The sequence below is a fragment of the Wolffia australiana genome, chromosome 12, assembly GCF_029677425.1.
Source record: "Wolffia australiana isolate 7733 chromosome 12, ASM2967742v1".
In the NCBI taxonomy this organism is placed as follows: domain Eukaryota; kingdom Viridiplantae; phylum Streptophyta; class Magnoliopsida; order Alismatales; family Araceae; genus Wolffia; species Wolffia australiana.
Window position 1 is genome coordinate 2,709,033 of NC_135846.1, and position 11,014 is coordinate 2,720,046.

Consider the following 11,014-nt stretch of genomic DNA (forward strand, 5'->3'; position numbering starts at 1 on the left):
ATTGCTCTTACTAGCCCCTTTATCCTTATTTAACCTCTCTCCCTATCTAGCTATTTAATTATATTATAATTAGATAATTCCTTCTTATCTCCCCAAATCTCCTAATCTTAATCTTAAATTCTTAGCATAAATAAATACTTCTCTAGCTCACTTATCTGCATCTAATTAAATAATCTTTCCTTCTCTATCAAATTTATATTCCCATTCTTCTTCTTCTTCTTTCCTCTTATTAAATAATTACTCTTATTAAGTAACTACTCACTAAGGATAAATCTATTCTTCACTATCTAATTAAGTCATAATATTCTTTATTATTATACCTATCTTCTATCTTGTATCAATAGTATCTTACTATTATATCTATCTTATTAGTTTTAGCTACTTCTTCACTACCTATACTAATATCATCCTTTACTCTAACACTATTAATCCATCCCAACATCCTACTTTCTTATTATCTTTAATATTACTATTATAAATCATACTTGGTATTCTCTCCTTCCTATCTAATATTTTATCACTTACTAACTACTTATCACTTGTTATACTCATTATCCTTATATTAGTACCTCTTTTTTACTAAAAATCAATTATTAAATACACCTCTAAAGGCCAGTCACTGCGTAGACGATCTTTCTCTAACTATAAGTCTGTGTGAGTTTATATCTTTTATCAAATTTATTTCATTGTAGGCAACTTAAAATTACAACGGCATTAAAAATTAATACGCAATTTGCCTTCATTACTCCACCAACCCAACTTGAAGATTATAACGAGGACCATGCATGAGTCTATAACCTTCACTCTATGGCTCAGATTTTGACATAGACATTTCCCTTTGGTCTCTACTTTTAGGGTACATCATAGACATTAATGTTTAAATATCTGATTATCAAAATAATCATGAACGAGTATTTTGTATATATCATATGTGCTGTGTGGATATTATCATCTCACATATTCAAGCTCAGTATCTATTTTTTTGTGATCTAGATTTAGGAAAATCTGCATTTAGATTCACCTACTTCATCAACTATCAACATAATACACCATCAACCATTCCATATGAAAATTTTTAAAAATTTAAACCAAATAAAAAATGTAACATATTTGAAAAAATGAAATCACATTAAAATTTGCAATCAAAATAAAATTACATAAAAACGTGTAATCACATTAAATCAAACATCAAACATTTCTAACATCATTTAAAAGTTATTGTGATTTTGACATACCTGAACTAACATGAAGATATATGTATATTTTAATGTCAGCACCAACTGACCATTGGAAAAATATTGAAATTATTTACAGGCCTGGTTTTAGACAATGCCATGAACGTGAGCACCTTTGGATCTACATATTTATATCAAAAACATCCAAAATTCAAATATCCAACATCCATATTTTAATTTTGAAAGTAATTAATGATTTTGGAAATTTAAAATTAACATAAAAATAGACATTTTATATTGTTTGTGCTCATTGATTGGAGAAAAATAAAACACTACACTTACATGCCTTGTTTTAGACTATGCCGTTAGCATGAACAGATTTGGATCTACATCTTCAGACTTCAAACATTTAAACTATCCAATATCCACATTGTACCTTTAAAAAATATTATGATTGTGGCATATTTCAACTAATATAAAAATACACATTTTATAAAGTATGTTCCAATTGATTGGAGAAAAATAAAAGAAAACATTTACAAGCCTTGTTTTAGAATATGCAATGACCAGAATAGGATCAACATATTCAGACATTAAACATCCAACATTTAAAATTTCCAATATCCATATTCCATTTTAAATTTATTATAATACAAGGATTCATGAAATAACATGAATGATAGTATAGTGCATAAATCCGGCACCAATTGCCCGGAGAATAGAAAATATTTTATAAAGTCAGCACCAATCGATCGTAAATAAATATTAGAAAAAAACTACAGCTCTGATTTCCAACTTCACCATGAATGTGATTAGTTTTGGATCTTCATCTTCAAACACTAAACACCCAAAATTAATAATACCCAACATCCAGATTGTAGTTTTAAATGTAATTGTGGTTTCGGTTTTGATGAACTAAGAAGAAGAATTTTATATATTTTATAAACTCGGCACCAATCCACCGTAGAATAAATCACAAAAAATATTTACAGCTTCGATCTTAGACTACACCGTGAACGTGATCAGCTTCGGATCTACAACTTTATATGCTAAACATCCAAAATCTTAACTACCCAACATAAAAATTGTAGTTTTAAATGTTTTTGTGACTTCAGCGTTCATGAACAAAGAAGAATAATTTTAGATATTTTATAAACTCGGCACCAATCCATCGTAGAATAAATCATAGAAAACATTTACCGCTTTGATCTTAGACTACACCATGAACGTGACCAGCTTCTAATCTTCATCTTCAAACAGTAAACATCCAAAGTTTAAAATACCCAACATCGAGATTGCAGTTTTGATTTCGGTATTCATGACCAAAGAAGAATAATTTTAGATATTTTATAAACTCGGCACCAATCCATCGTAGAATAAATCATAGAAAACATTTACCGCTTTGATCTTAGACTACACCATGAACGTGACCAGCTTCTAATCTTCATCTTCAAACAGTAAACATCCAAAGTTTAAAATACCCAACATCGAGATTGCAGTTTTGATTTCGGTATTCACGAACAAAGAAGAATAATTTTATATATTTTATACACTCGGCACCAATCCATCGTAGAATAAATCATAGAAAACATTTACCGCTTTGATCTTAAACTACACCATGAACGTGACCAGCTTCTAATCTTCATCTTCAAACAGTAAACATCCAAAGTTTAAAATACCCAACATCGAGATTGCAGTTTTGATTTCGGTATTCACGAACAAAGAAGAATAATTTTATATATTTTATACACTCGGCACCAATCCATCGTAGAATAAATCATAGAAAACATTTACCGCTTTGATCTTAAACTACACCATGAACGTGACCAGCTTCTAATCTTCATCTTCAAACAGTAAACATCCAAAGTTTAAAATACCCAACATCGAGATTGCAGTTTTGATTTCGGTATTCACGAACAAAGAAGAATAATTTTATATATTTTATACACTCGGCACCAATCCATCGTAGAATAAATCATAGAAAACATTTACCGCTTTGATCTTAAACTACACCATGAACGTGACCAGCTTCTAATCTTCATCTTCAAACAGTAAACATCCAAAGTTTAAAATACCCAACATCGAGATTGCAGTTTTGATTTCGGTATTCACGAACAAAGAAGAATAATTTTATATATTTTATAAACTCGGCACCAATCGACCGTAGAATAAATCATAGAAAACATTTACCGCTTTGATCTTAAACTACACCATGAACGTGACCAGCTTCTAATCTTCATCTTCAAACAGTAAACATCCAAAGTTTAAAATACCCAACATCGAGATTGCAGTTTTGATTTCGGTATTCACGAACAAAGAAGAATAATTTTATATATTTTATAAACTCGGCACCAATCGACCGTAGAATAAATGATATAAAACATTTACAGCTTCGATCTTAGATTACACCATGAACGTGACCAGTTTTGGATCTACATCTTCCGGCGGTGGCCGCCGACACACGGCCGACGTCGGCGGCAGCGCCGCTGCCATTTCCCGGGCAACGCGCATGTATTCGGCGAACGGCGGCGCTGTCGCCGCCGTCAGCGGCGGCGCCGCCAAGCGGCCTCGCACGAACTCCCAATTGCCGGTTCTCCAGTCGAAGTCGTAGAGAGGGAGAAAGCGTGGGGCGTGCTCTGCTATAAATTCTATGGCGTCCAATACGAAGTCCAGTTCTTCGTAGGACGTGTAGTAGGAGAAGCTCACCCTTGTGAAGCCCGGCTTCATGCCCAGGTATCCCTGCACAGGATGAGTAGATGATGATGATGGTTGATGATAAAATTGTAATGACCATGATGATGATGGTTGATGGTAGTGATGTTGAAGAAGATGATGAGGAGAGCGATGGTCCTGGGTATTTTGATGAAGATGATGACGGTGATGAGAATGTTGGCCATGGGTATGTTGATGCCGACGATGATAATTATTCTGAACATGATGGTGATGAGAATGTTGGTCATGGGTATGTTTACGCAGAGGATGATAATTATTCTGAACATGACGACGATGGTTGATGGTACCGATGTCGAAGAAGATGATGAGGATAATGGTGGTGTTCGCTGTGGTGGCGATGGGATGTTGAAGACGATGATGATGAGCATGGTGGTCATGGGTATGTTGACGATGATGATAATAATTATTCTGAATATGATGATGTCGGCTGATGGTAATGATGTTGAAGAAGATGACGAGGAGAATGATGTCATGGTTGTGGCGGCGGATGGGATGTTGAAGACGATGGTGAGGAAGATGATGATAAAGAGCATGTTGGTCATAGTTATGTTGATGATTAATATTCTTGTGATTCGACATAAGACGAAGAAGAAGATGGTAAGGCTGATGAATAAGAAGAAAAAGAAGAATCCGAAGAAGGTGATGATGATGAAGTTAATGTATAAGAAGAAAGCGATGATGATGAAGATGAATAAAAAGGTGATGAATAGGACAATAAGAAGGCGGTCATGATAATGATGATGAATAAGAAGAAGACAATAATCAATATGAAGAATAAAGAAGAAGGTGATGATGTTGAATCACAAGAATAAGAAGAAGGTGATGACGATGATGATGATGAATAAGAAGAAGAATAAGAAGGAGATGATGGTGAATGAGAAGAATAACAAAACGGCGATGATGATGATGATGATGATGATGATGATGATGATGATGATAATGATAATGATGATGATGATGGGGAAGAAGACGAGCAAAAGCTACCTTCTGAATGACAGCGCGGTATGCAAGCGACTGCTCCCGGGAGATACCGAGCAAGAGATGGCCGTAAGGCCCAGCGCAGGCACATCCCCCGCGAGCTTGTATGCCGAAGATATCGTTCAAAAGCCTGGTCGCAAAGTGACAGTTCAAATGCTTCTCTTCTCCTTCATCTCCTCCTGGAAAGACGATGAAGGAGATTATGGGGAGTCTCTCGCCGCTCCCTCCCCCCAAAACCCTTATTCTCTTGTTCTCTAACAGCCTCGCCATCGCCCGCCGCCGTAGCTCCGCCTCTCGCCTCCTTATCAACTGCTCGCCGGCGAAGGACTTCACGGCGAAGGCCAGCGCCGCGCGTAGCTTCTGCACTATCGGCGGCGTCCCCGCGTCTTCTCTCTCTTCCAAGTTCTCGCAGTAGAGTGTCTCCTGCTTCAAAACCCATAGGAAAAAATGATGAACAACTCGAGCTCCATGGATTTTTTTTTGCGGGTTTCTCTTCATCTCTAACAATCCAGTTCCTGTTCTTTTGAGCTATCGTAGAAACCCACTAAGCTGATTCAATTATCACGGGATTTATACGTTTCAATTAGTTGTGGGGATTGCATGCTCTTTGAAGAATGGGTTGAGTTTGAATCTCCTAAATGGGCAATAACAAGCAATATAATAGACTTTCAACTATTAAAAAAGTCCTAGTTAAGTGACGTAGCTATGTTTATAATGTGATTTTTGACTTAATCTAAACTCTACGATGTATAAATAATTGAATGAAATCAATCGAGTTCGTGTTCTTTTGAGCTATCGTAGAATCCCACTAAGCTGATTCAATTGTCGCGGGATTTATTCGTTTCAATTAGTTGTGGGGATTGTATGTTCTTCGAAGAACGACTCTGTTTTAAGTTCTTTGAAGAATGGGTTGAGTTTGAATCTCCTAATTGACAATAGCAAGTAATATAATAGACTTTCGCCTATCAAAAAGTCCCATTTAAGAGACATAGCTATGTTAATAATGTGATTTTTGACTTGATCTAAACTCTATGATGTATAAATTCTTGAATGAAATCAATCGGAGTTAGTGTAAGAAGATAATTGGTGTTTATGAAGATGGGTACCTCTTCGTGATAGCCATTGACGTAGAGGACGGTGCCACCGCCGCTGGTGGAGGGGGCTTGGCCGTTGAGGAGGTAGAGATCGTCTCTCATGAGAAGAATTCCAGGGCTGCCTGGGCCTCCCAGGAACTTATGTGGGCTAAGGAAGACGGCGTCGTAGCCGTCTTCTTCTCCTGACTTCATGTCAATCTCTGCATACGGCCCACTGGTTCGAACCAGAGGAAGAAGACGAGGTTTTAGTGTTTGCGGATTTTGAGATGAAGAAGAAGATTATACAAAGAAGACGGGTTTATGAATTACAAGAATAGAAAGAAGAAGGAGAATAAGAAGAAGAATTAATGAAAAAGAACAAGGCGTTATGAAGAAGAAGAAGAAGAAGAAGACGAAGAAGAAGAAGAAGAAGATGATGATGATGAAATTGAATGTGACTGAGGAAGTTGAAAAAGAAGAAGAACATGAAGGAGACTGAAGAAGAGGACTTTCTGAGAAGTAAAATGAGAATAAATGAGAAAGAAAAAAACTTATGACTTATGAAAAAGGAAGACTTTATGATAATGATGATGACTTTATGAAGGAGAACAAAAGGACAGTAAAAAGAAGAAGATTTTACAAAAAAGATGACTTCACGATGATGAAGAAAAAAACTCAACGAAGAAGAACAAGAAGAAGGCTCGACGAAGAACAAGAGAAAGACTTAATTTTGATGATGAAGAAGAAGAATAAGAAGAAGAAGAAGAAGAAGAAGAAACCAAGATTTAGGATTTAGTGTGTTGGCACCTGCAGGCGAAGTCGAAGCAAGCGTAGGCGCCATAGCGATGGAGCAACCTCGCAACGGCGCGAGTATCAGTGAAGATACCAGTAACATTGCTGCAGGCGGAGAAGGACCCAAGCTTAGGCCGTCCGGCAAACTCCGGCGAGAGCAGTGCCGTCTCAAGAGCGGCGAGATCAACATGGCCAGATTCATCAAGCCCAATTTCAACCACATCAGCGAGACTCTCCCGCCACGAGAGAAGGTTCGAGTGGTGCTCGTAGGGCCCGAGGAAGACGACCCATCTCTGGTGAAGTGGAATTGTCTGAAGAAGAAGATGGCGTAGATTTGGCGGGGCTGTAATTCCCATAACTTCTTGAAGGCGTTTGATCGCTGCCGTTGAGCCGGAACCGCAGAAGAGAAGGACGTCGTGTGGACCAGCCCCCATACAGCGTTTGATGTAGCTGTTGGCCTGCTTTACTAGCTCGCTGGTGTGGAGCCCCACGTAGCTGTCCTCCGTATGCGTGTTCCCTGCACGGTATTGATGATGGTATCAGTGATGACGGTATAAATTGATGGTATTATTGATGATCGATAGCGACGGGGAACATGGGTTCGCGGAAGAACTTTGTGATTGTGGTTAATGATTGAGTGTTCTCGATTATGTCCCATCCAATATGATGATGATAAGAAGAAGAAGCAGATGGCAATAACAATAATAATAAGATAATAATACGAATACGAGTGAAAAGCAGAAGAAGATTAGAATGATAATAATTAATAATGCGAATAAGAATAAGAAGCCGAAGATATTAATAATAATAGGAATAATAATAATAATAATAAGAAGAAGATAGTAATACGATTAAGACTAAGAAGCAGAAGAAGATAAAAATAATAATAGTAAGAGGAGCAAGAAGAAGAAGAAGAAGATATTAATACGTTTAAGACTAAGAAGCAGAAGATAATAATAATAATAGTAATATGAGAAAGAGGAAGAAGAAGAAGAAGAAGAAGAAGATATTAATACGATTAAGACTAAGAAGCAGAAGAAGATAATTATAATAATAAGATGAGAAGGAGGAAGAAGAAGAAGATATTAATACGATTAAGACTAAGAAGCAGAAGAAGATAATTATAATAATAAGATTAGAAGGAGGAAGAAGAAGAAGATATTAATACGATTAAGACTAAGAAGCAGAAGAAAATAATAATAATAATTATTATAGTAAGATGAGGAGGAGGAAGAAGAAGAAGATATTAATACGATTTAGACTAAGAAGCAGAAGAAAATAATAATAATAATAGTTAGATGAGGAGGAGGAAGAAGAAGATAATACGAATTGTAATAATAATAATTGAAAAACGAATAAGAAGAAGAAGAGGATAATAATAATAAGAATACGGAGGAGAACAAAACGAGGAGGAAGAAGAAGAAGGCAGAATTAACTCACAATCATACTAAGAAGAAAAAGAAGAAGAGGGCGAAGACGAACTAACCATAGAAAGGAAGAACATCCGTCATCAGATAATCTTCAACGAAGCGGAGAAATCTCCCGGAAGCCGTATGATCACAGTACGTGATTTTCCGCCGGCCAAACGGAGATTCAAACTCCGCTTCCGCTCCCACCACCTGCCCTTTCAACCACTCCACTTTGCTCTCCTCTTCTCCTCCTTTCTCTTCCCCCCATCTCTCCACTATCCCCCCCAAACTCTTCCCCATCTTCCCCTTCGCCATCTCCGCCGCTCCCACCGGCGGCGCCACCATCACTGGCATTTCCCTCCTCTCGCAAAGAACAAATCTTTACCCAATTCAAGAAACAGTTATCTAGCCTTGGTCTTTCCCTTCTCTCCCTTCTTCTCTTCTATTATAGCGAGCTTCTCTCGTTCAAAGCCCACAGTTCTCTCGCTATTCTGTGAGCTCTCCACCCGCTCCTGGTCTGGGAAGCTCTTCCGGAGGGCTTGCCGGCCGTCCGATTGGGGATTCACGGCTGGGATTCTTTGGAATTACGTGTGGGTCGCCGTTGACTTGAAACTGCGGCGCCCGCTAATGGCGATGTTTGCCGCTGGTTAACGCGCGTTTTTTTCTTCTTCTTTACGTGTGTTTTCATGCAGGGTTGAATGTGGACGGCGGTTGATTGTGTGAAGTATTTACTGTTCTGATGTAGAGATGGGGGGTGGTTAGATTGATGAGATCGTTTGACTTTGTATTGATTAGGAAGCAGTCGTTCTTGATCTAGAGAATTTTGGAAGATGGGTCAGTTTTTGGATCTGGTTGGGTCTCTTTAAAAAATTAGGTTTGTGGAAAATACTTGAGGCTTTCCTTTTGGCTGTGTTAAAATAGTTGAAATTTTGGAATTTAAAATGGATTTGTATTGATCTAAAGTCAACTGTTATTACTGAAGGCTTTTTTAAATTTTGGTAGTGCAGACTTGAATTTGAAAACAATTAAGGCCTTTATTTTGGGTTAAAATGGTCTTTTTTGGGCCTCATAGAAATTTTTGATTAATGGAAAATATTCAAGGATTTTATTTTGGAACTACTAAGATCACTAAAAGTTTGATGTCTAAGGAATCATTCGAAATAGGTTGCAAAGTGGGTAAAACTGGATTCTCTTTTTTGGGTTTCATTAAATTTTTAGGCGCACACACAATATTTTAGGCTTTTATTATTGTCATACAGAAATAGGTAAAAAATTTGAAACTTAAGGAATCATTAATTACCCTTCTACTTTGACATAGATCAAAAGTCAATCTTTCTTGATGTGAATAGCTGCAAGGAGGATAGCCTGGATTTCCTTGGATTTCATTCAAAATTTGGATTGATGGAAAATGTTGGAGGTTCTTCTTTTGATAATACTAGAATAGGTCAGACTTGAAATTTGACTAAGAATTTATTACGTTTGACTTTGACATAGATCAAAATCAATTGTTATTGACAGCTACAAGATGGGTAAAACTGGATTTTGTTGGGCCTTATTAAAATTTAGAAAATATTTAAGGCATTTATTTTGGTAATGCTAAAATATGTAAAATTTGAATTTGAACTGAACTTTATCCACCTTATAACTTTTCTATCTATCTAGCATCAAGGATAATAGGCCATAGTTAAACTAGTTTTTCTTCCGTCATTTAACTTGAGTTTCAGAATGTATTTGGGAATGAGACAAAGGATTGCAAAATCCTTGTATCCTTCAGATCATAAGCCATAAGTTTATTATGCATAAAATCAAAATGTTTGGATCACTAAATATCTTCACTTGATCAATAAAGTTCTTTATACTTCTTGCAGTGATGTTCTTTAGAGGCTTGGAAGATCAAAAACCAGGTTCTTCATGGATATTTGTAGCACTCACTAGCACATATGACTTCAGATTATATTATTTCTCCACAGCCTACCAATTTAATAGGCTAGTGTTAAAATGTTGATAAGATTCCATGAGCTTGTCATAACTTCAAGAAAGGACTAAATATTCTTAATGGATCCATATTGTCTCCAAGAAAAACACATAGGCTATTGGTTGTTAACTTATCAAAAGTTCTTTATCTCTCAGACAAAAAAACATAATCACAATTATTCATTTTATTATTGAAAGTAAAGATTTCTTTCCAAAATAACATATTTCAGTTGGATCTAGAAGCTGACCAAAAATTATTTTGAGAGGATAATGATAAACCCCAATATATCATTAAAATCGATCTCCCTCCAAAGATAGCAATCCATATAAAGGTAAGGAAGAGCTATGGGTTGCTAATAGGTTTTCCGTAATTGATCTATTGTTGGGCTCAGTTTAACTAGTTACTTTGAATGATGATGTTTCGATGAAAAGTTATAAACTTATTTTAGATTGTCTCTTGATGATGCATGATACCCACGATCCAAAATAAATTTCTATAATAAATTTAAGAAACATGTTATCTACTTTGAAACTTGAAGATTAAGCTTTAAGGACATTTTTAGCACAATGCTTTAACGTATGTTTTGATGAATGTTCAAAGTGATGCATGCCTCAATATGGGTTGTGATAAAAGCATAATAGGCCCTCAGTCAAGTAGTTGACTGATTGTATGTGAAGATAAAATAAGAACCTTACACTTAATTATTTATATTAAAAGGGCACTTAGTTTGACCATACACTGAATAAGTCAAATCATGTATTTAGGACTTGTATTTTTATGAAATAAATATAAAAAATGTTTTTACCACTGTTCAGGTATTTGTGTGAAGTTGTCTTTGTTGAATAACTTATTCAAAATCTTAATTACTACCTTAGAGTA

General features: G+C 36.2%; 1 protein-coding gene across 2 annotated transcripts; it reads right to left on the reverse strand.

Annotated features, from left to right (window-relative positions):
- Positions 1 to 3,490: 3,490 nt before the first annotated feature.
- Positions 3,491 to 8,789, reverse strand: LOC144710438 (uncharacterized). 2 transcript variants are annotated; one of them, XM_078584207.1, is made up of 5 exons: positions 8,238 to 8,789; positions 6,767 to 7,268; positions 5,993 to 6,194; positions 4,893 to 5,312; positions 3,491 to 3,914 (listed from the first exon to the last, which is right to left on the reverse strand). In XM_078584207.1, the coding sequence occupies exons 1-5, from the start codon at positions 8,512 to 8,514 to the stop codon at positions 3,579 to 3,581; spliced, it is 1,737 nt and encodes a 578-aa protein (XP_078440333.1). In that variant the 5' UTR covers positions 8,515 to 8,789; the 3' UTR covers positions 3,491 to 3,578. The 2 variants fall into 2 exon arrangements, with proteins under 2 accessions (XP_078440333.1, XP_078440334.1); XM_078584208.1 differs by having other exon boundaries at positions 4,893 to 5,309; positions 8,238 to 8,784.
- Between the last annotated feature and the right edge of the window lie 2,225 nt (positions 8,790 to 11,014).

Coding starts and splice junctions, on each gene's coding strand:
- LOC144710438 (XM_078584207.1), bottom strand. CDS start 8,514: ATGCCAGTGATGGTGGCGCCGCCGGTGGGAGCGGCGGAGATGGCGAAG. Junction 7,269..8,237: donor GGATGTTCTTCCTTTCTATG/GTTAGTTCGTCT, acceptor AATACCGTGCAG/GGAACACGCATACGGAGGAC. Junction 3,915..4,892: donor ACCGCGCTGTCATTCAGAAG/GTAGCTTTTGCT, acceptor CATCCTGTGCAG/GGATACCTGGGCATGAAGCC.